Raw genomic sequence first — 25,706 nt, 5'->3', positions numbered from 1 at the left:
TTGAAGTAAAATATATTACAATAGTAGCATAAAGTCTAGGAGAGAATAAGATAAATTTACTCCAGTAAGGTTCTATACTATCAATATGTACATACAATCCTGGTGTCTCTATCTTCTTTTAGTACATCAGTCCTACTGGATTAGGGCCACACCCCATGGCTTCATTTAAACTTAATTACTTTCTTACAGGCCCTGTCTCCAAATACAGTCATCTTGGGGGCTGTTAGGCATTCAACAATGAATTTGGCAGGGGTGGGAAGGGATACAAGGGAACAACAACAATGTACCCTGAAACAGACGGTCAAAGATATACTATGCTAACATTAATTAAGAGAAAGTTGTGATGGTCATGTTAATATGAAAGAAGTAGATTTCAGATCAAAGATTATACTAGTGATAAAGAAAGCCATTTCATAATGACAAAAGGGTCAATTAAACAGAAGAATATATAATCCAAAATGTATAAACATCTGAAATAACTTCAAAATATACAAAGCAAAAGTTGATAGAACTGATTGAAGAAACAGACACCCAGAATTAAAGTTAGGGGTTTCAACACCCCTCTCTCAATAATTGATAAATAAGAAAATATGTAAGAATATAGACAAAAAAAAGAATACAAACTTAACATGACCACGAACTAAACGCACTTGACATTTAGAAAACATTCCATTTGACAGCAGCGAACACACATTCTTTTTATGTGCACAAGTAGTATTTAGCAAAATGACTATATTCTGGGTCAACAACAAGTCTCATAAATTTTGGAATGGTTCAAATCAGACAAAATATGTTCTCTGATCAGAATGATGTTGAAATAGAAATGAGCAGCAGAAAGATACTAGAAATTCCCAAACAAACACAGAAAATTAAATAATACATTCTAAATAACTCATGAATGATGAAATAAAAATAGAAAGTATTTTGAATTAAATAAAAATGAAAAGACAGCATATCAAAATGCATGTTACCCAGCTAAAGAAGCAATCAGAGGGAAATTTATAGCAGTAACATAAACTAGAAATTTAGAAAGCCCTCAAACAATAGTCTTAAATTCTCATCTTAAGAAATCAAGAATAGGGCCGGGGATTTAGCTCAGTGGTTTCACTGCTTGCTGCACAAGTGCAAGGACCCAAGTTCGATCCCCGGTACCAAAAAAAAAAAAAAAAAAAATTCAAGAATAGCAAATTAAATCACAAATAATCAAAAGAAAAGATGGGGCCAGGGATTTAGCTCAGCAATTCTGCTGCCTGAGTGGCAAGCACAAAGATCCAAGTTCGATGCCTGGTACCAAACATAAATAAATAAATAAAAGAAATAGCACCAGGGTTGCACCCTGCTCCATCCAGCTTGCCCCGCCCACTTGCATCCAGGAGACTGTGAGGACCCCCTGCCCCCAGGGGAAGGCCCACTGGCAGCCAGTTTGACCCTTGAGGGTGGCTGTACCCTGCTCCATCCGGCTTGCCCCAGACCACCATACTTGGTAGTTGGAGGGATCATCACCTCCCATTTGAAGCTGGACTATTTTCTGGGGAAAGACAGCTGGAACCTGTAATAGAACCTTGCAGAGTTCAACCCTGCAGGAGGACAGGGAGCTCAATTTGGGACTTGCAGCCAGAAATCTGCCTGAAATTCACGGGTCTGTGACTGGCTTGCTGAGACTTGTTGACTTATAATTGACAGTACCAAAAACAAAAATGAGAAGACATTTAAGCAAGGCACAAACTCAGACTTCCACCCCACAAAAGGCAATTTCTGGGGAAAACAAGGTGGAAAAGTCTCATAATCCACCACCTGGACACCCTGAACTGATAGCACAGGAAGTAAAAGAGATGAATGAGGCTCTAGAAAAATTCAAAATAGAAATAATCTCCCAGATAACTACAGAGATGGTGAGCAGAGTGAAAGACATAATTAGAGGCTCTAGAACAGAAACAGAGAAAAAAATAGATGAGCTCAGAAACATGCTGGAAGCCATGAATGCCCAGCATAAGAAAGAAATGGAATCTGAAACAGATTCAAACAGATATTCAGGAGATTAAAAATTCCATTGAAAGCATGCAGAGCATATTAAGGGAATGTGAAGATAGAATATCAGATATAGAAGACAGGATTGCAGTTAAGGACCATGAAAACAGAGATTTCTTAAAAATAGTAAACCACAAGAAATCAATCCAGCAGCTGCTAGATGATGCAAGGACGAATAACATAAGACTGATAGGAGTCCATGAAAAAACAAGAGAAAATACAATTGACATAAAAAAACCTGTTCACAGAAGTAATAGTAGAAAACTTCCCAGACAGAGGTGGAGAATTGGACATACAGATAAGTGAGGCATATAGAACTCCAACTAGTCTTGATAAAAAAAAATCTACGCCTAGACATAATAACCAAGATCCCAGAAACCCAACAGAAGAACAAAATCCTACAGACAGAGAAAAGAAACAAATCACCTATAAAGGAAAGCCCATCAGAATCACAGCAGATTTTTCAACACAAACCCTCAAATCAAGGAGAACCTGGAGTCAAGTATTTCAAGCCCTCGAAAAATAACTCCCAACCTAGACTGTTGTATCCTACAAAATTATTTTTCAAAATTGATGAGGAAATTAGATACTTTCACAACAAAGAACATCTGAGAAATTTCATGAACACCAAACCAGCACTCCAAACAATCCTAAGCAATATCCTAGAAAAAGACAATGAAGATCACAACTCCATGAGGCCCAACAGAGGGAAGGCACCAGGCAAGGTAAGAAACTAAAGGGAAAGGGAAACAAAAAACAACAACCAAGAAATAAAGAGCCAACAATAGTAAAACATCATGACAAGGATGAGTGAATATCTATCAATTATAACTATCAATGTTAGTGGCTTCAATTCACCAATCAAAAGAAATAGACTAATAGAATGGATTAAGAAGCAAAATCCAACAATATGCTATATACAAGAAACACACCTAACTCAAAAAGAAATACATAGACTGAAAGTAAAAGGATGGAAAACAGTTTTCCATGTCACAGGAACCCAGAAAAAAACAGGGGTAGCAATTTTATTTGCAGACAAAGCAGATTTCAAACCAAAACTAATTAAGAGAGGCAAAGATGGTTACTACATCCTTGTGGAGGGAGCAGTCCAAGAGGAAGAGATGACAATCATAAATATATATGCACCAAATACGAATGCCCCCAACTATACAAAATAAATATTAATGGACATGAAAAATCAAATAAGCTCTAATAAAACTGTAGTGGGGGATCTCAATACCCCACTATCACAATTAGACAGGTCATCTAGACAAAAAATTAACAATGAAATTCTAGAACTGAACCAAGCTACTGAACAAATGGTCTTAATAGATGTTTACAGAGTGTTCCACCCCACAAAATCAGAATACACATTCTTCTCGGCTGCACATGGGTCATTCTCCAAAATAGACCACATGCTAGCTCACAGGACATGTCTAAGTAAATGTAAAAGAATTGAACTTACACCTTGTATATTATCAGAGCATAGTGCAATAAAAGTGGAGATCAATGACATAAGAAACTGCAAAACTTCCACAAACACATGGAAATTAAATAACACCCTCCTGAACAACCAATGGGTCACAGAGGAAATTAGAGAAAAAATTGGACAGTTTCTACAGGTAAATGATAATGCCAGTACAACGTACAGGAATCTATGGGACACAATGAAAGCAGGTCTACGCGCAGGAAATTCATAGCAGTGAATGCCCATATTAGGAAAACAGAGAGAACTCAAATAAATAACCTAATGCAGAACCTCAAGCTCCTAGAAAAAGAGCATAACAAACCCAAAGCTCATATAAGAGAGGAAATTATAAAGATCAGAGCAGAAATCAATGCAATGGAGATTAAGAGAACAATACAAAAAAAATCAATGAATCAAAGAGTTGGTTTTTCGAAAGAATAAATAAAAATCGATAAACCTTTAGTCAATCTTATCAAAAAATGGAAAGAGGGCCGGGGATTTAGCTCAGTGGTTTCGCCGCCTGCTGCGCAAGCGCAAGGACCTGAGTTCGATCCCCGGTACCAAAAAAAAAAGGAAAGAAAAGGCACAAATACATGCAATCAAGAATGAAAACAGTGAAGTCACAACAGATCCAGCAGAAATCCAAAGCATCATCAACACCTACTCAAGAACCTGTACTCTAATAAAATGGAAAACACAGAAGAAATGGACAGATTCCTAGATACATACAAATTACCAAATTTAAATGAAGAAGATATAGAAGTTCTAAACACTCCAATTACAATGAGTGAAACTGAAAATGTAATAAAAAATTTACCAACAAAGAAAAGCCCAGGTCTTGATGGCTTCACTGCTGAATTCTACGACATTTAAAGGAGAACTATCGCCATTACTCTTTAAACTCATCAAGGAAATTGAAAGGGAACCAAAGCTTCCAAATTCATACCTGGAAGCAAGTATTACTTTGATTCCAAAACCAGGGAAAGACACAACCCAAAAAGAGAACTACAGGCCAATCTCCCTAATCAACATAGATGCAAAAATCCTCAACAAGATACTGGCAAACAGAATACAGAGGGTCATCAAGAAGATCATACACCCTGACCAAGTTGGATTTATCCCAGGGATGCAAGGATGATTCAACATTCGTAAATCAATAAATGTAATACACTATAATAACAGAGTCAAGGACAAAAACCATATGATCATCTCAATAGATGCAGAAAAGGCATTTGACAAAATCCAGCACCTATTCATGATAAAAACGCTACAGAAAATTGGAATAGAAGGTCTTCATCTCGACTTGATTAAGGCTATCAATGAAAAACCAACAGCCAACATCATACTAAATGGTCAAAAACTGAAAAGTTTCACACTAAAATCAGGAACAAGACAAGGATGCCCACTATCACCACTCCTGTTTAATATTGTTCTGGAAACATTAGCCACAGCAATTAGAAAAGAGAAAGAAATAAAAGGAATAAAAATAGGAAAAGAAGGAAGACTGTCATTATTTGCTGATGATATGATACTTTACATAGAAGACCCAAAATACCCTGCCAAAAGACTTCTAGACTTCACTGACAGATTCAGTAGAGCAGCTGGATATAAGGTCAACACTCAAAAAACAATAGCCTTTTTATATACAAATAATAGACTCACTGAGAGAGAAATTAGGGAAACAATTCCTTTTACAATAGCATCCACAAAAATGAAATATCTAGGAGTCAATCTAACAAAGGAAGCAAAAGACCTCTACACTGAAAACTACAACACTCTGAAAAAGGAGATTGAGCAGGATATAAGAAAATGGAAAGACACCCCTTGTTCCTGGATAAGAAGAACAATATAGTGAAAATGGCCATACTTCCAAAACTATTATATAGGTTTAATACAATGTCGATTGAAATTCCAACAATATATTTCACAGAACTAGAGAAAACAATCCAAAAATTCATGTGGAACCAGAAGAGACCTAGAAAAGCAAAAGAAACTTTAGGCAACAGAGATATGGCTGGGGGTATTACAATCCCCAACTTGAAACTATACTACAAAACTATTGTGATGAAAACAGCATGGTATTGGCAAAGAAACAGACCCGAGGATCAATGGAATAGATTAGAAGATGTAGAAACAACTACAGATATGCTCAGCCACCTCATCTTTGACAAAGGAGCCAACTATCTTCATTGGAGGAAAGACAGCCTATTTAATAAATGGTGTTGGAAAAACTGGATTTCAACCTGCCAAAGATTAAAACTAGACCCATACCTATCACCATGCACTAAACTAAGATCGAAGTGGATTAAAGATTTAAATATCAAGACAGAAACACTAAATTTGCTGGAAGATAAGTTGGGTAGAACTCTTGAAGACATTGGTATAGGAAAAGACTATGAACAAAAGCTCAGTGGCACGGGGACTTGCACATGGAATCAACAACTGGGATCTCATCTTATTAAAAAGCTTCTGCACTGCAAGAGAAACCACCTGCAGAGCTAAGAGACAACATACAATGTGGGAAAAAATTTTCAGCAACTGGACCTTAGACAAATGACTACTATCTAGAATATATAAAGAACTGAAAAAGATCAGACCCCCCAGATTCAAAGACCCAATTCAAAAATGGGCATCTGAAATGAACAGACATTTCTCAGACAGAGAACTAAAAGCAGCAAATAAATATACGAAAAAATGTTCAAATCACTGCTTATTCAAGAGATGCAGATGAAAACAAAGCTGAGATTCCACCTCACCCCAGAAAGAATGGCTGTTATAAAGAAATCATCCAGTAACAAATGCTGACAGGGGTGTGGGGAGAAAGGAACCCTTCTCCATTGTTGGTGGGAGTGCAGACTGGTGCAATCACTGTGGAAATCAGTATGGAGATACCTCAAATAACTAGGCTTAGTGGTCTCATTCGACCCAGCTATCCCCCTGCTGGGTATCTTCCCAAAAGAATTAAAAGAATCATAGCACGGTGATATATGTGCACCCATGTTTATAGTGGCACAGTTTGTAATAGCTAAAGCTTTGAAACAACCTAAGTGCCCATCAACTGGAGACTGGATAAAGAAGATGTGGTTTTTTTATAAAATGGAGTAGTACTCAGCCATAAAGAATGAGAAACTAGAGACATTTATAGCTAAATGGATGCATATTGAGGTTGTTCTCTTAACTGAAATAAATAGGATACATGTGTAAATGCCGAATAGTTTCTCTAGTGTGAGAAACTGAAAGTGTAATTAAGGATACACATGGATGAAATGGCCTAATAACAGATTTCTTGGATTGTGTTTCTATCGCGTGTCATATGACTGTATGGAAATTTAAATTAGGGAGAAGTATGGCTTATGTGGAGTATGCTAGCTAACTGGAGTTTTTTTTTCTAGAGCACTATTTGTTCAATGTTGGTTTGGGGGACCTTTCTGAAACAAATCACATCCTCTGGTGTCTTGTTGGAATTTGAGATGCTTTTTTAAGGTATATGGAAAAATGTTTAAGTGCTTTTCAGGTTTGTTTTGGTTGCATTCTACTGTATTTGAATATTATTGTAGTTTTTTTTCCCCTTGCATTGTTCTTCTTTGAATGGTTTTAATTTCTGTATGTGTGTTTGATACTAAAGTTATTTTTAAAAAGAACAAGACAGAAACAGCACCAGAGTGGAAATCACTAAAATAGAAATGGTAGTGAAAAATCAATGAAACAAAAACTGGTTCTTTGAGATCACTAAAATTGATAATCTCCAGAAACACCGGCTAAGTATATACTGTATGATTCCACTCAAATAAAATTCTAGAAAATGCAAACTAAATATAATGGACAGAAAGCAAATCAATGATTGCCTATGGACACTGAGATGGGGGGAGAGGAGCCATCGATTACAAAGGGGCATAAGGGAAGTATTTGAGTGCAATAAATACTCTGAACGTCATGCTGCTGGTATGATGTGTCTGTACATACTGCAAACTCATCAAATTATGTATCTTAAATACATTTAACTACAACAGCTATCAAGTCTGAAGGAAGGCTCAGACAGTTCCTACACTACTTCCTGCCACGTAATCTTTTTTTTTAGTTCTTTTATCGGTACATTTTAGGTATACAATACATTTACATTTATCATTGGGTGCTTGTACCTGTACATGACGTATCTTGGTTATTTTTTTCCCCATTACTTGTGCGCCCTTCATCCCCTCCACCCTTCCCTATTTACATAGATTTCATTTCCATTTTTTTTTTCTCCTAGTTTTTCCTTTCCCTCTTTTCCTTTCCCCTTCCCCTCCCTTCACTCCTTCGTCTTTGGACCTTTTTTTTCTATTTTAAATTATCAACTATTCATTTGCCACGTAATCTTGATTCAGTTAATCTGCCTTCTCCACTAACAGCACTTTCTCATTTATGAAGTGGTAATGTCAGCCTGGAGGGCTGTTGGAAGGATTACTTTGGGCCTTTGAAGCGTTTTTCTGGTTCCTTGAGAACAGGTGCAAACTACTATTATTCATCTAAGACAGAATGATAATATTCAGCTTGGGGAAAGGAAATGTTTGTTGTTGGACAAACAACAAGCAAGATCTGCGTGTGCAGCTTGGAATACAAACTATATACAGGCCAATCAGGAAGCATAGCTGATGTGTAAAAGATTTCACCTTTTATTTTGCTTTTATACTTAAATACTGGAAGATTTAAGATTCAGAAGATTTAGATTTAAGAGTTAGAACAAAAGACTCTAACTCTTAAAAAACTATAAAGGATCATAAGAATAAAAATAGTTTGGACCTTCGGATTTTCATTAGGAACAAAACCAGTGAAGAACAAATTATGCAACAAGAGCATAAAATCCTAAGTTCCTCAGGATGGGCCATCTACCTATCTGCTTTGTCATGAGCTCACAGTCCAGGACTGAGTTTGCAGAGACTTACTCTGAAGATAGTATACCAATATCATTTTGTTTTCTTTGTCAGAGTCACTTTTCTTTCAGTTAAGGAAAACCTTACTGAAAACTCCGAGTGAAAAAAAGCGGTTTCCAGAAAGGTTATGACTGATTCTCCACCCCACCACACACAGTTAATAACAAAGATGGGTTCACTGTATTTCTGTTATACAACCCAAGGTTGTATTTGTATACATCCCTTGGGATCTCAGTGGTCTCTTCTCTTTCTAACTAGAATACGGCTTTTCAACGGAAGTAATAAGCTTCATGTCAACATTTTCAAGGAAACTGACAATGTAATTCTTCTGTCTCCCACTGGCTTTGTTGTTTCTTTTTCTTTTTTTTTTTTTGGCGGTACCAGGGATTGAACTCAGGACCTTGCACTTTCGAGGCAGGCGCAGTGTCACTGAGCTAAATCCCTGGCCCACTTTGTTGTTTCTTAAAGAGCACTGAACTATTCTGATACAACAAAGTACTGTTAAAAAGTGCTTTGTAGTGGTAAAAAATACATAATTTGGAGTACAGACTAAAATTAAACCTTATATATCATAATCTATTTCTAGTAACCATGTTACCTAAGAGAGATATCGGTAACCAAGAAATTCAGAATGGCAAAATAGTCTCCATCCAGGGGCAATGAGGGTCCTGCTATAGCATCATCTTCATTTCCTGTCAAATTCTAAAATAGCTACTTGGACCCTCTGAATCTGATCACTTTGTTAAATTGCACAACAAATTGTGATTCCCCTAGAAATTTCATTTTTCTTTCAACCATCCCTGACTATAAAAATACCACCTGGCTCATGTTTATATCTTAATCCTTCTGCTCACCAAAGACTTTCTAAACATCCTCTCTGTCCCCTCACTCTTGACTATCCAATCAGAAGATTGAGGCTGAACTGCCTGGCAAACCCCCCACCCCCTGGCTTACTTCTTACCTTATAAAATGCTAAGGGGACAAAATGAGAAATTCTTCCCCCTCTGCCCCCTCTCTTTTTTGTGTGGTGGTTCCTATACTCTATAATGGTCATCTAATGCTTTTTTCACAGCATGAGTTTCACTTTTAAATATCACCTCAACTATCCTTCTTTCCCACAAGATATCTTCATTTGCTCTTTAGCTGAGAGATAAAAAAGAAAGAAAAGATGGCTTTTTTCCTTATTGATTCTGTCAAGCACTGTGAAATCCATATACTCAGAACACAGGAATGAGAAAAAGTCACCTGATGACTCAACTCACTCAAGTGGCAGGGTGAGTGAGAAGAAAGGCTTGGGAGGGCAGGGGAGAGAAGTGCTAGTGCTCAGTTCCAGAAACAAAAGCTGAGAGACACAAGTCTGCATGAAAGTCTTTACTGAATCTTGAATTAGAAAGATTCTAAGAAGCAAACACTAAAACTATTACCCTGCAATAGCTAGAAGGAAGAAGAGAAGTGAGAGATTTCAGTACCCCAAAGGGGACAAAACTGAGTGTGGATACTTGTGCTAGCTTCTCTTCTGAAGCCCAGCTCAGGCACAGGGCAAACAAGCAGTGATCCCTAAACTAGAGCTGCCTCCTATCCAGACCTCCCCTGAATCCTGAAGATTAGGATCACAGCTACCCTACAGCCTGTTTTGTGCTCTTCGTGCACTAAAACTTGTCACAGGGAAAAAGAGGATTGAATATCTTCAGGCAAGAGACTGAGTTCTCAGCTACATGGCTTTTAATAAGTCACTCATCCTTCTCTGGGTCTGTGTATAAGATTTGCTAGAAATTCCATGAGTCAGTGATTCTAAACACCAAAACCATTTCTCAGATTTTGCTCATTCATTTAGAAAAGATGTACTGAAAGCCAAATGTGTATCTGTTGGTAGGTACTGGAGATAGAAAGAGAAAGACCTGGTCTCTATTTTCAAAAATCTTATGGTACAGTAGCAGATGTAATGTCAGCTGTAGAGAGTGTAAGTGCTCTACAGAGGTAAGCAAAGGATGCTAGAATTCAACCAAAAAACTGAAGGCTGAGGACAGGGTTGAGGGAAGTGACACAGACGCAGATGGCTGTTTAGAGCAGTTTAAGCCTGATATCTGGGGAGAGTCACCAAGAGAAAAAAAAGAAATATGTTAGCAATCTAATCTGGCTGAGAGAGTAGAATGTAAATGCATGGGAAAAAAAGAATAAGAAGAGATGGCAACAGGAGGTTGAGGCAGAGATCAATCCTCTGAGGAGACTTAGTACCATTTCAAAACTCCATGGGCAAAGAAATAAAGCCACATTTTTTTTTTAAGAAGTAAACGTAAACATTAATAGAAGAAACAGGAAGAATCTCCATAGAAGAAAAATAATGAAAGAGTGAAAAAAGACAAAACAAAATAAAACCATTAAGGAAACCATAAGAATCCAAGATTAAGATAAAAGTAATTACTGTTTACTTGCTGAGCACACAAATAGAATATAACAAGCACAAGTGTCAAGAGAAAATGGGGAAAAAATCCACAATTATGGCAAGAGACTGAACAAAGTAGAAAGAAAAAAAGATTACAAGAGAGCTGATGTATTTACAAAACTGATTTTGGAAATACCTATAGCATTTTATACTCCTGAAACAAATTTTATTCAAATGTCCATGAACTATTTGTAAAAATTTCTCATGTTCAAAGCCAAAGAGCTTTTGGCTCATATGGTAAAATACTGGAAACAACACAAATGTCCGTCAACAAGTAATAAACAAGCTGATATACTGGAATGTAGAGATAATGGAATATTACTAAATATGAAAGGAAACATTCAGTAGATCCAAAATGAATAAATTTCTAAGTCTCCCAAGTGAAATAAGCTAGAGAAAAAAACACACTGTATGACTCTACTTATATGAAATCTAGATCGACAGTGGTTACTTGAGGGAAGAGGGATGGGGTGGGAACTGATAGCAAAAGGGATCAAAGGAAACTTTTGGGATAGTAAAAACAAGTTATGTGTGTATCCAATATAGTAGCCACTAGCCAAGTGTACTTATTAAGCATCTGAAATGTGGCCATTACACACAAGGAACTAAGTTTTAAATTAAATTTAAATTTAAGGTTAACTTTAAAATTTAATACTTGATTCAGTTATTGGAAAACTATGTTTGGAGAAACGGGGATGAGAATCAACTTTTTTCAACTGCAAATTTTATGTATTCTAAGCATAAATCAAGTACTTTGATGAAAATTTAACATCTAAACTCAAATGTAATTGTAAGACACACATTAAATTTCAAAGATTCAGTATGAAAAAGAATATAAAATGGCTAATAATCTTTAATATTGGTTCTATACTAAAATGATAAATTGATATATTGGGTTATATTAACAAATTATTAAAATTAATTTGCTTCTTTTAACCATTTTAACATGACTATTACAAAATATAAATTACATATCTTGTTTTCATCACATTTCTACTGATCAGCACTATTCTATCTTCATTGTGGCATGGAAATAAAGGTGTAAACATGTTAGAATTATACGTGTAAACTTTAAATGGGTGTATTTCATTCTATATAAATTGGTATGGGGACTTAATACATGTGTGTGCACATGTGCATGCAAGAAATTGCGCATGTGTATATTGATGATTATCGTTTGTGACCTTTCCTTGTTAAGAATCATAAACGAAAAAATTCATTAAGTATAAACATATAACATTAATCTGTTCTCATAATACTAGTTACCACATTAAATTATATTACAGTTATTTAACGTCCATCCCCTCACTAGCCTTTGAGATTCCTGAAGGAACCCTTCTTGTTCATCTCTGTACAGGCCTAGCACTTAACAAAGAAAGTTAACATAGTACCCTAGCAATATTTTAACTGTACCACTTTATTCAGTTTAATTTCCTCAATATCCTTGCAAATTTAGTGTTATTATTCTAATTTTTATGTGAAAAAAATTGAGGGTCAGAGGGTCAAAAAGGTTAAAGTAATTCACCAGATATCCAGAGCTAGTCAGTAAAGATCTATATTGAAAACTCACATTTTCCTTCAAAAGCCCATTCTTCCATTCCACATCGTAGTACCACCACTCCAAGGGGGAATTTCATAACCGATGAAAGACAAAATAAAAATTCGTCTGTAGGGACAATGGAACCATAGAAATTTTCCTGACCTTCAGTACTTCTAAGTTTTGAATGGGTTCTCTTTAAACAGAGCAACTTGGCAGCTTTTACTAGATCAGGAAGGGCAAATACAGTAGGAAAAAAAAAGTTCCTTCCAATAAAATTTTCCATTTGGGAGTCTGAAGAAGAAAAACAATGCAGAACAAAGAGCACAGGAAAGAGACAAAAGGAAATGCTGAATCTGCTAATATAGCTAATTAAGGCAAAAGGAATCTAACAGCAACTTCAGCATTCAAAAATGAAAAGTGAGGAGATCCTAGAGAAGTACAGTTTCTAAGTCTTTTGGAACTCTTCTTTAATTAGCCTCCCAGAATCTCAGCATCCCCATTTGAATAATCTATATTTCTGGTTATTTATTCAGCTCCCCACTGCTACACATTACCAAGCCATATGTTAGAGAATACATCACTTAATATTTGCACACCAACCATCTAAAGTCATTGGCAGTTCAGACCTTTAGGAACCTTAGGGAAAAGTCCCTGCAAAGTATAATTTTAAGGTTAGAAGACCCAAAAGGCCAAATACATCTTCTTTATACGCTATTTGTTTAAGAGAAGGTGGGTCATTTCAACAAATGGACAGGCAATTAAAAAGGTAAAGGAAAGAAACAAACAAAAGATTCAAGAGAATAAACCTGGCAGGAATCAGCCAAATAGTAAAGGCTTCTGAGTAATTTGCCATAGCTCTCTCTGCACTTTAAAAAACAATTTGTTTTTAATGGCAATTTCTCAATGGAAAATTTTCAATCAATCCAAGGTCTGTTAAACACTGGACAAAAGAGATTGCTCAGCTTTCCCCAAACCTTTTTAGAGAAGAAATTTTAGAAATATATATTTTGATAATCCTAAAATCCAAAAATATTCATTGAATTTGTTATGATAGTAAAACACTGGAAATAATCTCAATATCAACAACAGAAGAATACTAAGTAAGCTATGTCCCTTAGAGTCCATTACGTAGTTATAGAAAACTCTCATGAAGATTATGTCACAGTATGGGAAACAGCATGTTAAGCTTAAAAAGAAACAATATAGCAAATTAGATGTGTGGCAGATCTAAAAAGTTGTTACAAACAAGAAAATAAATGATAGAAAAAAGAATAGGAGAAAACATACACACAAAGACAGGCTGTCTCTGAGTGACAGACTGAATGACAGAGCTGTTATTTTAGCTTCTAGAAGCATAAATTCTGTCTATTTATTTCTGTGTCTGCCTGAGATTTAACATAATTCCTTATAAATATTTTAATAGCAAGTCTGCATGGCTATAGTTCAAATTATAGTCAAAGAAATATCTTAGTTCAACAAAGTTTTCATCATACATTAATAGAAGTTTCAAAATAGCAGACGCTGGTGATTCCATAAAGAATAATTCCATAATGATTACAGTATTCCAGCCACACAGTGTCTTTCAAACTTAAAAACTGTCCCTTGACCCTATACTTAACCCTGGTTACCACTTCCCTTCTATTCTCCTTCCTAGCCAGATTTCTCAAAAAGATCAATACCAGTTATCTTCCTCTTTTGTTTCCAACTTTGGGATTCTGTGAAATAACTGAAAAACTACCATGATGCCCATTTTTTTAAAGGAATTAGTATAAATAGTAAGCTATATAAGAAAAGTACTTTACATAAAAGTTCTAGAAGAATCCTGCACACTATCAGATTTCCTATATTTAAGCACAAAGCATACACACAATACATTACTGAATATAAAAATGAAAGTATGAATATTTTGCTCTCAATAACAAAAATGTAGACAAACATGGCATAATAGGTTTACATGGGATATACAGAAAACATGGTCAAGTTTAGAGATGAACAAATGATTAAGTTTAGAAGTTAATGTCTAGGTTTCCTCAAAACCAAAACACTAAGGGAAGAAGAAAAAGATACTACCCTTCAATGTAATCATATTACCAATTGGGAGAAGCAGACCAGAATGCAACACACTTTTATTTATCCACTCTAACTTTAGAAAAGACCAAATATACATGCCAAAACATACACCCACACCTAAACACTGTTCTGTATGTATGGGAAACTCAAGGTGAAAAAATGACCAGAGCTATATGTTGTTAAATCCAACAATTAGGTGCTGGGCAAAAAGAGATGGAAGAGCTAGGAACTCAGAAACCTACCTGAGCATGAGATTCATCAGTTGAAGGCCCTCACCCTTTAGGAAGCGCTCACGATTGGAACTGAGCATCAGGCAAGAACAGAGCGAATCGAACAGATTCTCCATCATCTCCTGTTCCTCGGCTGTGCTAGGATTGTGTCTTTTAAACACCTGTCAAGCAAGGACAGCAAAAAGCACAGAGTCATAAAAGCACATCTTTTTATCAACTACCACTAAACAATTTCCAAAGCTTGCCTGTCATAATAACCCTACAACTGAGAAAATACAAGTTTGCTATGCAAAATTCTCATTAGTTTCCATTTTAGAGAAACTGAGCTTTCAGATTCACAGCTTTTAAATAAATGGATACCAGTTCATGCAAAAACACTCAGCTAATCACTCAGTCCATAAATGACTGACACTTCCAAGGAGGCAGATTTAAAAAACAGACAAAAACCTCCTATGTAAAATATAACAGATATAGACAACTCCATAAAGGACATTCATAGTTAAATGAATAAAGTGATCCAAAACCACTACTCAGGTCAAGAAACAACTCTGCCCACTACCCCCATCCCTACTGCTTGCTCAATCTAACCAGATCAACCGTTTGCTCCTAAAAGTAACCACAACCTAGAGGGGTAAATCTTTCCCTAACATAGGAAAAGTTTCCTAAAAACAGGACTACTGAATTGCCTTACACAGTAGAAGGGGCTCAAAGTCATGGGGAGGGCTCAAAGTAGAAGTCTGGTCTTTCTCAGAGTTCTATGGCATATTAGGAGGAAAGCCTTTTAATAGCATATGCATACCCATACAGTCTACTCTGAGACAATCAATAATCTTGCAGGAAAAGGATTAAGCACCTTCCCAGAACTAGAAACAGATTCACATTTCAAAGCTCTATTTTTGGGGTGGAGGCCAAGCCACTCAGGCTGCTGGCACCAAGACAGAAGCTGTATGCAAACTGACATCTCAGGCACTTCCAACACTCTTAAGATTTTATCCAAATGATCTATTCTCAGTCCTGTTTTTAGAATAACACAGATGAGATTTGTTAGAAGAAATCTACAGTATTTTCAGAATGCCAGCAGAATAACATTTCATTTGAATTTGTATCTCTTTCAGTGAGCAAATGGCAGTTTTCTATTTCTCATTCCAGCCCCCGATGTCATGTCCTTCCCTATAGTACTCTGTGACCTTTATCCCACTGCACCAGAACTTATTCTCTTTGATGGTCTCTGGATCCTAAATGAACAGACTCTATTTTAGGGGCAGACCAAAAGGAAAGGAGGTGAGTAATCTTGGGAGGGGACCAAGTGACAGTAGTTTGTTATTCTTGGCCCAAGAACGCACACGTAAGCAAGTAGCATATCTTTTAGACTGACATTCTCACATCAGAAGATGAGGAAAGGCCAGGCCAGGTTCCAAGTGGTATGTGGTCAGAAAGAGCCAATGACTAAGAAAAGGAGGCAAACCATGTGCCTCCAGTATAACCTCCAAGCTACCCATATGTTCCACGTGATTTTCATCACATGGTTTATCCCTTCCCACAATCTCCAGCTCCACCTCCCATTTAAAGCAGGCCATGTATCTTTATGGCAGACAAGAAACACAAGAATTACTCACAGATAACTGCTGAAGAAGCACATCAATTCCATCCAGCTCCCCAAGCAATTCCCTGTTTTCTAAAAGGGGAAAAAAATAGAGGGAGAAAAAAAAAAATGAAGCTAACTGTCAGATTTTACAGCCGTCTAACACTGATACCTCAGCAAACAAAATCAATACAACTTGACAGAGTACAAAAGCTGCAGAGAGAGCGAGAGGGGAATCAAGGGGATGCCAAAGGCAAGAGAGCTTGCTGTCATGATCTGAAACAAGCCTGCCTCCTATCCTAACAGAATATCAATACTGAGAGGGAGCCTCACCATCGTTGTCCTGGAGCAGGATGGCCAGTACTTCACTGCAGTACAGTTTGTTGGCATCAAAAGGCATCTTTGCCTGTGGGGAAATAGGAGAAATGAGAAAAACATTAAGGGGTCCCGCTCCCTTGGCCAGGACAAATTTTTCACAAGTCAGAGAGAAGTGGAAGTCAGGAAAAAGGGAAGTAAAAGGTAAAAAAGTCTGTCTCTGCTCTCAAGGGATCAGTTCCAAGTACAATACAGTGAAGGCAGATGGACACAATGGCTCTCTCCCTCTCAATGCCCAGGTATGAAGAACACCTCCTCCTGGAAGCCCTCCCTGACTCATTTTGAGTCCAGAGATTATATGTGTCTAAGATAAACAACAGAAAGTTTTGAAGTCTGAAGATTAAAACTCGTGACGCTTCCTTCACAAGTTAGAACCACAAAATAAGTCTGTCTGTACATTAGCTGAAACATAGAGAAGTAGAAAAGAAAGCAATTTCTTGTTTAGATAGGCTCAATATATTTACAACCAACTAGTTCCTTTTGTATTTTTTTAATGCTTAAAACTTAATTTGAAATCATAAACCTATCTGCTTGTATGCCATAATCTGTCTACTATTTAAAAAGGAAACCACATTAGATATGTAAAAATGTGTTAATATTTTAACACCCAAATTACTACCCATAATTCTTACCCTGCTGCATGGTTTACTTGGAGATTCAGAGGGGACACATCTACTGCACAGACTATCTTTCATGGCTGCGCACAATGTTGCTTCAGTAGTAGTGAGACTTAAATATCTCACCAGTAACAATGCCCCTTATGAGCCTGTAGAAGTGTTTGTATTTAGAGTACCCACGATCTTTAAGAGGCAGGCACACAGACAACAACTGTTAATCTACAGCAGCCTTTGCTACGTATCCAGGTTTTTTAAAATGACAAATAATTTCTGTACTTGCCAAAGACAGGGGAAGTGTTTATCTTGGAGCTAACACTTCTATCACCTCTGTGCCATTCACAGTTCTGTTTGGACATTGATTTTGTACTTACGAAGAGCAGAGCCTAACAAGGAACATCCAGTGCCACTGCAGTTTTCTGTGCACAGCTTCCTCAGCAAACCTAGGTAAGTGCACCCCACAGGGCTTTTGACCTGGCCTGACCTATCTTAGCTTAAAAGGTCTGTAAGTGCAAGGTCTTACATGTGCTGACTGTACAGTATGCTCCCTGGGCAAGCTTGAGACCTTCTTCCGAGAAATCTGTATAACAGCTGGGGCTTAAACGCAATCTGTGGTATGTTTCACTTTAAGGAAAACAGTTTTAGAAGAATCAAAACACAAAGGTGAAAAGCCAAAGGGTGAGCATCTCTACCAGAATCAAGGATTGGCTGATAAAATTACTTATTCAAAGTACTTAAGTTCCCAGTATGATATTTTAAGTTATTTTATCGACACTAATTTATATGCAGCTTTTCAAGGGCCAAATTTCTCCTTTAAAACAAGACATATTTAACTGAAAGAAGCCTGAGGAAATTAGGATTCTAGAACAATAACTTTTCTGTGGTTCCTTTCTTGTCCTTTATGTGATTTTATAAACTGTCTCCAAGTCAGGGGGTAGATTTTCTTTTCCTTTCAATAAATTACTTACTGGATACCTGCTATGTCCAAGACACAAAATTAAGCACGACAACAAACAGAGGTGACTTAGACCTGAACCTTGTCTACTATTATGGTATTTGCAAGTATTATACTGAATTCAAATTAAATTTATTTAGTAGTAGAGTCTAGTTTAAAAGAATAAATATTAAAAAGGACATGGATCTGGGACACACCTAAGTTTGACTCACGAGCATGTGTCACAAAGTCTACAGCTCCCAAAGTCTGCGCTGAGGTAACCAGGGTGCCATGATAAATTTACTATAGGATATTTTTTAATTTTCAAGGCAAATATGTCCCAAAACATCTATTGAGAACTGTACCAACTGCTCGCTGAAGGTACTTTTTTTTTCTTTCTTATTTTTAATTCTTAATTTTTACTTTTTTTCCCTACTCTTCAAAGTTTTACTTTTCTTTCTTTTATCTTTTCTTTCTCTCTCTCTCTCTCTCTCTCTCTCATTCCTCACTGTCCCACATTGGCCCTCATCTCCCCATTTGTTCCTTTCTGCACTGAAATCAGATTTCTCCCTTACTGTTCTTTTCTTCTCATTTTCCTTCTCTTGATTATCATTAGGTTTAAAGGAAAGTAAATTTGGTATCTAGCCTCCCTGTTGCTGTTAGGTGGTTCTATTCACATCTTTGTTCTTTCCTTCTGCTATTTTCTCTTGCCTTTAACAACTTCTTAGAGTTTGTGTGATCTTTCTGTGTCTTCTGGCCTCACCGCTAATCTTACCTGTTCTTTCTACCTGTCCTTCCCTCCCCAACTCCTTTTAACTCCCCACCCCGAAGGGGAAAGATGCTATATTGAAGAGTTTATTCATTATAAACTTACGCTGGGTTGGTCCTTGGTTTTAATTTAACTCACATAATTAAAAGTGATAGATTAATAACTACCACAAATTGTCATTTTCTAAGCTGTGCCTGATGCTATGGTATTGCTGACCATATCACTAGGGCTAACATGTTGTGATTGATCTAATTAGTTTTCCTTCCTGGTATAAGAAAAATATAATAGCTTCAGAGTCATTAGAGTCTCAAAACCCAAACACAAGCCATATCTAGAACACATCTGAAAAGCAATCATTCCACAAGGGTTTTAAACACAAGCAACAAAGATACCTACATTAAGCAATCTTGAAATATCAACCCAGGAATTAAATCAAGGACAGTACCAGGTACTTTTCTTTTGATGACACCATACTTTTGAGGAGCTAGGCTGAGAAGTGGCTGTGATTTTTTAAAAAATGTGTGAAAACTGATGTGGACTAGGAGTGAGAACAGTGGTGTTCTGTCTGATGCCAAGGTCTGGGAAGCTGTACAGCACCCAAAAGGTACACACATTTAATGAAATAAAAATGTTTTCTTTCAGTTTACATGTGTTTTTTTTTTTCAAAATTAGGACATATATACATGTTAAATTATTTGGACCTAACTACTCAATAAATATGATTATTAGATACTTTTTGACATGAGGGTGCTGTAAAAACAAAATTATTGAGACAGTAAGCATACCATGAACTAATAACTGGATTCCATGACCCAAGTAACATTTTTTGGTCTGTTTCCTCATTTGTAAAATGGAAATTAAAAATAAGACTTCTTTAAAGAGTTAAGTAAGAATATGAACTTACATGTAGTACATACTACAAGTTTTTCTAATGACTGGTTATCAGAAATATCCTAGTTAGAATCTCAGTGATGTGTTCTTGGCCTGCCTCTCTAGTCTAATTTCTTTGATGTTGTAATATCTTCATCATGAAATGGCTGCATTAAATGAATTGGTATGTGCATAACAGGCATCCAACATCAGGTTCACCTTTCCTGAGGATTTCCTGTTCCCCAGGAAATGTTCAGAGTTTGGATAAATTGGAAACTGGTTACCCAAAGTAAAATTTTAAAAAATTGAAATCAGAATTTTGTCATTTTTAATCTTAAAATTTAAGCCCTTTGCCTGAAAAGTTGGTGTGAAGGAGAGATCAAATCAGGAAACCAAAATGATCAGGCCCTACAACTCCCAACACTGAGGCCCTCAATGCCTCAGAATCCAAGCACTGGGAAGTAGCCTGGCAAGAAGAGGTAGCTCTGAAGAAACCCAGGCCCAGCCTCTCCTCCTCCTTCCATAGGGTTTGGAAGAGGCATTTCCCTTCTCTGGGATTCTTTCTGCATCTGTGAACTGGGGATAACTAGGAAAATATTTTGCACGTAGTAGGCAGTTAACACATGAAACTCATTACAAGATGGAGAAAACTTATCCTGATGATCATAATGACAACCAAATATTTTAATCTGGTGGAAAAGAAATAAAAGAAACTAGGCCAGGTGGGAAGAAAGTAAACTAATATTTCCTGTCTAGTCAAGGACAAAACTTACCAAGAAAATTTTATTTTTGTTTAAATCTTAGCCAGAGATTACAAAATACAAAGCTGCCAAATTATGAAAACATTTAATCAAAATCAGATGAAAGGAGAATTCCTTTAGCAAGTGTAGTCTCTTGGCTTTGCAAAGTTAACTAGTGGGATTTGGGAGTTTATAGCACCCTTTTCTATCCAGAAGCCTGGTGATCCTAAATCTCTCAGCTGTCACAGTAATTACAGAGTCAAACATAGGTTTGTACTCAGCATATATTACCCTTGAATAAAATTAAACTCCACCTTTTTAGGAGCTGCTGATTTTCTGGAAAGTACAAAGTAATTATGCTACCACCCGCAGCCAAAAAGCTGTAGGTTGTATCTGCTGCTCACCTCTGGTACCTGGAACACATGGAGCAAGTTGAGACATTCCAACAGCCCTGTACAACTGTCAGAGCAGCATAGGCCCTGCAAAATCTCAGCCTCTAGTCATCAGGTGCTAAGGACTTTTGCATCAATCAGTTGTACATACAGTAAAACTTAGCCAATTCTCAATTCATTAACATATATGCTGAATACTGCAACTGCTTTTGAAGTACCAATTTAAGTGGAAAACAAATGGGAGTCTTTAGAAAAGGAAAATAAAACTTTTGACTTCGGTGTTATTTTCAATAGTATATAATATCCTAATAAGTTTGTATTCTTCCTTTTAAAAATGATGTGGGATGAAGGGTCTCTTTCACCAGTTAGTTATCTGCTTACATTCTAATCCATTTAGTGCGATCATCTGCAATGGGTTTATCCTGATTACAACAAATTAGTGAGGCTTCATCTGGTAGATGAAAAAAATCCATGACTATCTCCCGCTAAGCTACTAGTACGAAATGGAGAAATCCGAGACTAAAATGTCTGTCACCAACATGCCATTCACTTAAGAATTACTCAAAGATTATTGAACAAGGGATGATCAGCCAAATAACAAGGTTTTATCCAGTAATCTAGACCTAAGCACTCTAGAACCTTAGTTCTCAGATTTTAATTCATGTCAGAATCACCAAAAGAACTCATTAAAACACAAATTGCTCAGCTCTGCCTCCAGTTTTGGAGATGAGAGGGAGATAATTTGCATTTCTAACAGGTTGACAGGCAGGCCTGAGGCTCCTGGCTGGGAACTACCTTTTGAGAACAACTGAAGGAGGGCTGGGGATTTAGCTCAGTGATTCCGGTGCCTGCCTCAAAAGTGCAAGGTCCCAAGTTCGATCCCCAGTGCCAAACAAAAAGAACAACTGAAGGAGATGCAAATATTATAGTGATCCAGATCTTCTCATGAAATTGAATATTTAGCAAAAGAAAATGAACACATAGAACATGAAAGTCTTAAGTGATGAAATTATCTCCACTTCACAGATGCTCCACAAGAGTGCCACACAGTTATGGGTACACATTGAAAACAAGATCTACACACAAGAAAACCATTACCAGTAGCAAAAAATGAAGGAGCTAATTTTCAGGAAAAAACTGTCTAGGCAGGGGACAAAACAGTGCTATGGAAAGGGTATGTGAAGAAAATTCTGGAGGCACAGGTTGTAATCTCAGCTCTATCTCTAGTGGTATGGGTTTGGGCAAGATACTTAATATTTATAGGTCTCAATTTTTACTTTTTAATTCACAATAGAACTTCTAAATTTCCTCTGTTCTAAAAATGATGAAGGATGCATGGAGTAGAGATTTAAGCTGTCTTGGGAAGGTTGTGTATAATTTAGAAACAGAGAAGGAAGAAAGGAATCATGCCTAGTGGAGGTAGGGGCACGCAGCAAAGCCAGACAAAGGTCAAAACACTTTGATCCTTGCAGAGCAGGGAATAGGTAAGAGAGATATCTTAAATAGGCAACAAAAGCTTATGTTTCAAAACTGAGAAATGAAAAGTTTGGAATGGGCCAGGTTATGGGGCCTTAAAAGTAGACAGAGAAGATGGGCTCCCAGGTAGAGGCATTAAATGCATGACCAGAAATAGCTTCTTGAACAGGGCTGGCAATTGAAAATGGGGTCTGCACAGTAAGAATAGGGAATGAGGGGGTTCACATTTCTAGAGAACAGTGGCTCATAGTGAGGGTGGTCCATTAGAATCACATGGGGAACTTTTCTAAAATACAGCAGTGGCTGTCGGGAGTGGTGGCACATGCCTATAATCCCAACACATGGGAGGATGAGGCAGGAGGATCACTGCAAGTTCAGGGCCAGCCTGAACTACATAGCAAGACCCTGTCTCAAAAAACAAAACAAGGGGGCCGGGGATTTAGCTCAGTGGTTTTGCCACCTGCTGCACAAGCACAAGGACCTGAGTTTGATCCCAGTACCAAAAAAAAAAAAAAAAAGCAAAGAAAGAAAGAAACACCATGCCTGTGAGGCACAAGTCAACAGCTTGCTAAAATATCAAACGAGCCTCTATTATGAGCCTCTATACTGCATAAGGGTAATGGAATCCAAGCTGAACACCCAAAGGTCTCAAGTTTCCTTCCTACGTAACCAATCCCCCCCTTCCCCTAAAAAAACTGCCAAATTTCAACATCTTTCAAAAGGCAGAGGAGGCCTGACCTTTCAGGTTAATGAAGGATCCTTGAATCAGTCCTAAGTCTCAAGTAACTAAGAAAAACTTGTCCTGACTTCACATACACAAAAACAATTGTATTGTTTTGTATATTTTAAAGTTGGGGCTTCAACCCCTGGTCACTCCACCAACATTTCAGGTTCCTGCTATCTATCACAACCCCTTAACTGGATTCTAGTTTCTTCTCCTCCACCCTTCACTCTCAAAAAGTTTCAAGGCTTTTGAAAATAAAACTAAGTTGGGTATTATGAAAAGAAATTAGGTTTAGGGAAATATGAAGGGAATGATACTGGGATACAAGTGCAGTTCTCAAACCAAAGGACATCCAGATGCAGAAGTCAGAAGGTACAAAGATGTCAGTCCATGAATTAACCACCTGTTGAGTGCAGAACTCAAAGGAAAGGGGATAAATTTAATGGGGATTGATTCAGTGCGCTGAACTTTGCCAAGCAAATGTGCCCATACCCACTGATGGTAGTAGCTGGGCTAGCTGAGAATCCTCCATATGATACATTAGTCTATGTCACTGAGTTAATGGGAACCAATGGTTAAACAAGTAAGAACGCAGACTGTCAAGAGAGATAGGGAATTACAGGAAGTGAAATCTTGGGCAGAACCTTTTCTCTTAGCCTTGAAAAGAAAGTGGAGGATGAATCTGACCTGATATACCCCAGACTTTTTGGATCTCTACAATATTCTAAAGAATGACAAGGCCATGACCACTTTGAGAATCACTCTCACTACTAATGAGTGCTTCCTCCTTTTCAAAAGGTCGAAATTCTTGTCTGCTTGAGAACCATTGTGTAGCATCTGAGCAGTTCCAAACTGCCTCCCATCATATCTTGGGTCAAAGCTATTCTAAAATAGCTTTGCTCTCCTTCTTCTCATTTACTCTATGAGATAGCACTAACTGTTAAAAAGATGGTCAAGACTATGTTAAGAGAATGAAAACAGAAATATGGACAAAGGATATAAATATGAAGTTACAAGAGATGAATACAAATTGCTAATAAACAACTAGAAATCAATACTACTTGAATTTAAAATTCCAAATTAAAAATAGTACCAATTTCCACTTATCAGATTAACAAAACTTAAAGGTTGATAATATCCAGTATCAGGAAAGTGGGAAATAGATGTCTTCAAATCAATGGGGAAGTCTTTACAGGGTGACAATGTTGCAATGCCTACCAAAAATATTAAGGTGTATACCCTTTGGCCTATCAATTCTTCTAGGAATTTATCCCACAGATAAACTGAAACAAGTGTGCAAGAAAAAAAGAATGTGGCTATGAAGATATTTTCTGCAGCAATGTTTATAACAGGCAAAAATTCATAAATGGAAGAATGGTTAGGTATATATGTACAATGGAATACTAGGCAACCATTAGTTCGCTGAAAAAACAATCTGCATGAAGAAAAAGTATATAGTTCTGTTTGTAAAATACATACAACATTCTCCTACAGAGGGAATATGTATCTGGCTGGGAGATACATATGCAGACAATTTCTGGAAAAACAGATATCGTTCACAGTGGCTGCCTCTGAAAGGCGGACTGGAGGACCCTTTTAAGAGAAAAAAAGAATAAGCAAAGAAAGGGGCAAGTAGTACCAGAAGCTACCAAACTTGAGAAGGGGAAACCATCTATACCAACACCTAGAAGCAGCCATGCCTAGAGTTGAGAAGTTTGAGCAGCAGCTCCCCAAAGCCACACTTACCTTCAGCCTCTTCAGCAGCCACTGCAGGAGTCCCTGCTGGGCAGCCTCCGTACACATCTCTGGCCTAAACTCAGCCATGTTTTCCACAATAGCTGAAAGGAGACAGACACAGTCATTGGGGATAACAACTTTGTTTCCATCTGTAATAAGCTTGCTTCCCATGACAGGCATTTTATTCCTCTTCCCACTTTCCTGTATTCCTCCCAGCCAGATGCTGTGTTGTCATTTTTAGATTAAGCCAGGGAGTTGCTGTGGTTTTTGTTTGTTTGTTCTATTGCAAGTAAAAGTCAAAACTGAAGATGACAGAATTCACCAAAGGGATAAGTAATAGATCTTCTATGCTAACAGGGACCAACACCAGAGCAGAACACAGAAGAATGGACATCTGCCTCAGAAGGCCTGTTCAGGTCCTTATGTGCTGGAGTCCCAGAGACCTGTTAACTAGGCGGGGCGGGGCTGGGCAGAAATGTTGAGAAAAAATTAGAGGGCGAGGAATCCTTTCCTGATCTAGTCATTTTCAGTTCTATTCTCTGCATCATGAGGAAACAAAGACATTGCCAGAGAGGCAAGCATGACCTTCTTAACTGAACAAAATGATGTGCATAGAGTGGAAAGGTTACGCTGGCAGAGGTAGCTGCCAGGAACTAGGAAGCAAATAATTGATCCTGCTATCTCCTACAACAGCCAAAGTGTTGTTTAATAGAGAAATTGAAAATTAGAAAAAAAGGAAAAGAAAAGCTATTGTATGTCTATGATACCAAAAGGAGGACATTTAAAAACATACATCATCCATAC

At 37.3% G+C, this 25,706-nt stretch overlaps 1 protein-coding gene across 1 annotated transcript in view; it reads right to left on the bottom strand.

Moving 5' to 3' along the window:
• Ctnnbl1 (catenin beta like 1) overlaps positions 1–25,706 on the bottom strand; it is a 177,611-nt gene that overhangs the window by 80,832 nt on the left and 71,073 nt on the right. The window contains exons 7-10 of the mRNA XM_004867794.4: positions 24,912–25,003; positions 16,605–16,677; positions 16,306–16,364; positions 14,702–14,850 (exon numbers count right to left, since the gene is read on the bottom strand). Coding sequence (XP_004867851.2) covers positions 14,702–14,850; positions 16,306–16,364; positions 16,605–16,677; positions 24,912–25,003 — 373 coding nt within the window. The remainder of the gene's footprint in view (positions 1–14,701; positions 14,851–16,305; positions 16,365–16,604; positions 16,678–24,911; positions 25,004–25,706) is intronic.

This window comes from Heterocephalus glaber, unplaced genomic scaffold (genome assembly GCF_053883595.1).
Source record: "Heterocephalus glaber isolate CG9 unplaced genomic scaffold, H.glaber_assembly_v1.0 deba00001532, whole genome shotgun sequence".
In the NCBI taxonomy this organism is placed as follows: Eukaryota; Metazoa; Chordata; class Mammalia; order Rodentia; family Bathyergidae; genus Heterocephalus; species Heterocephalus glaber.
Note: the sequence above shows the minus strand (reverse complement) of the source record. Positions and strands in the feature narration are given on the sequence as shown.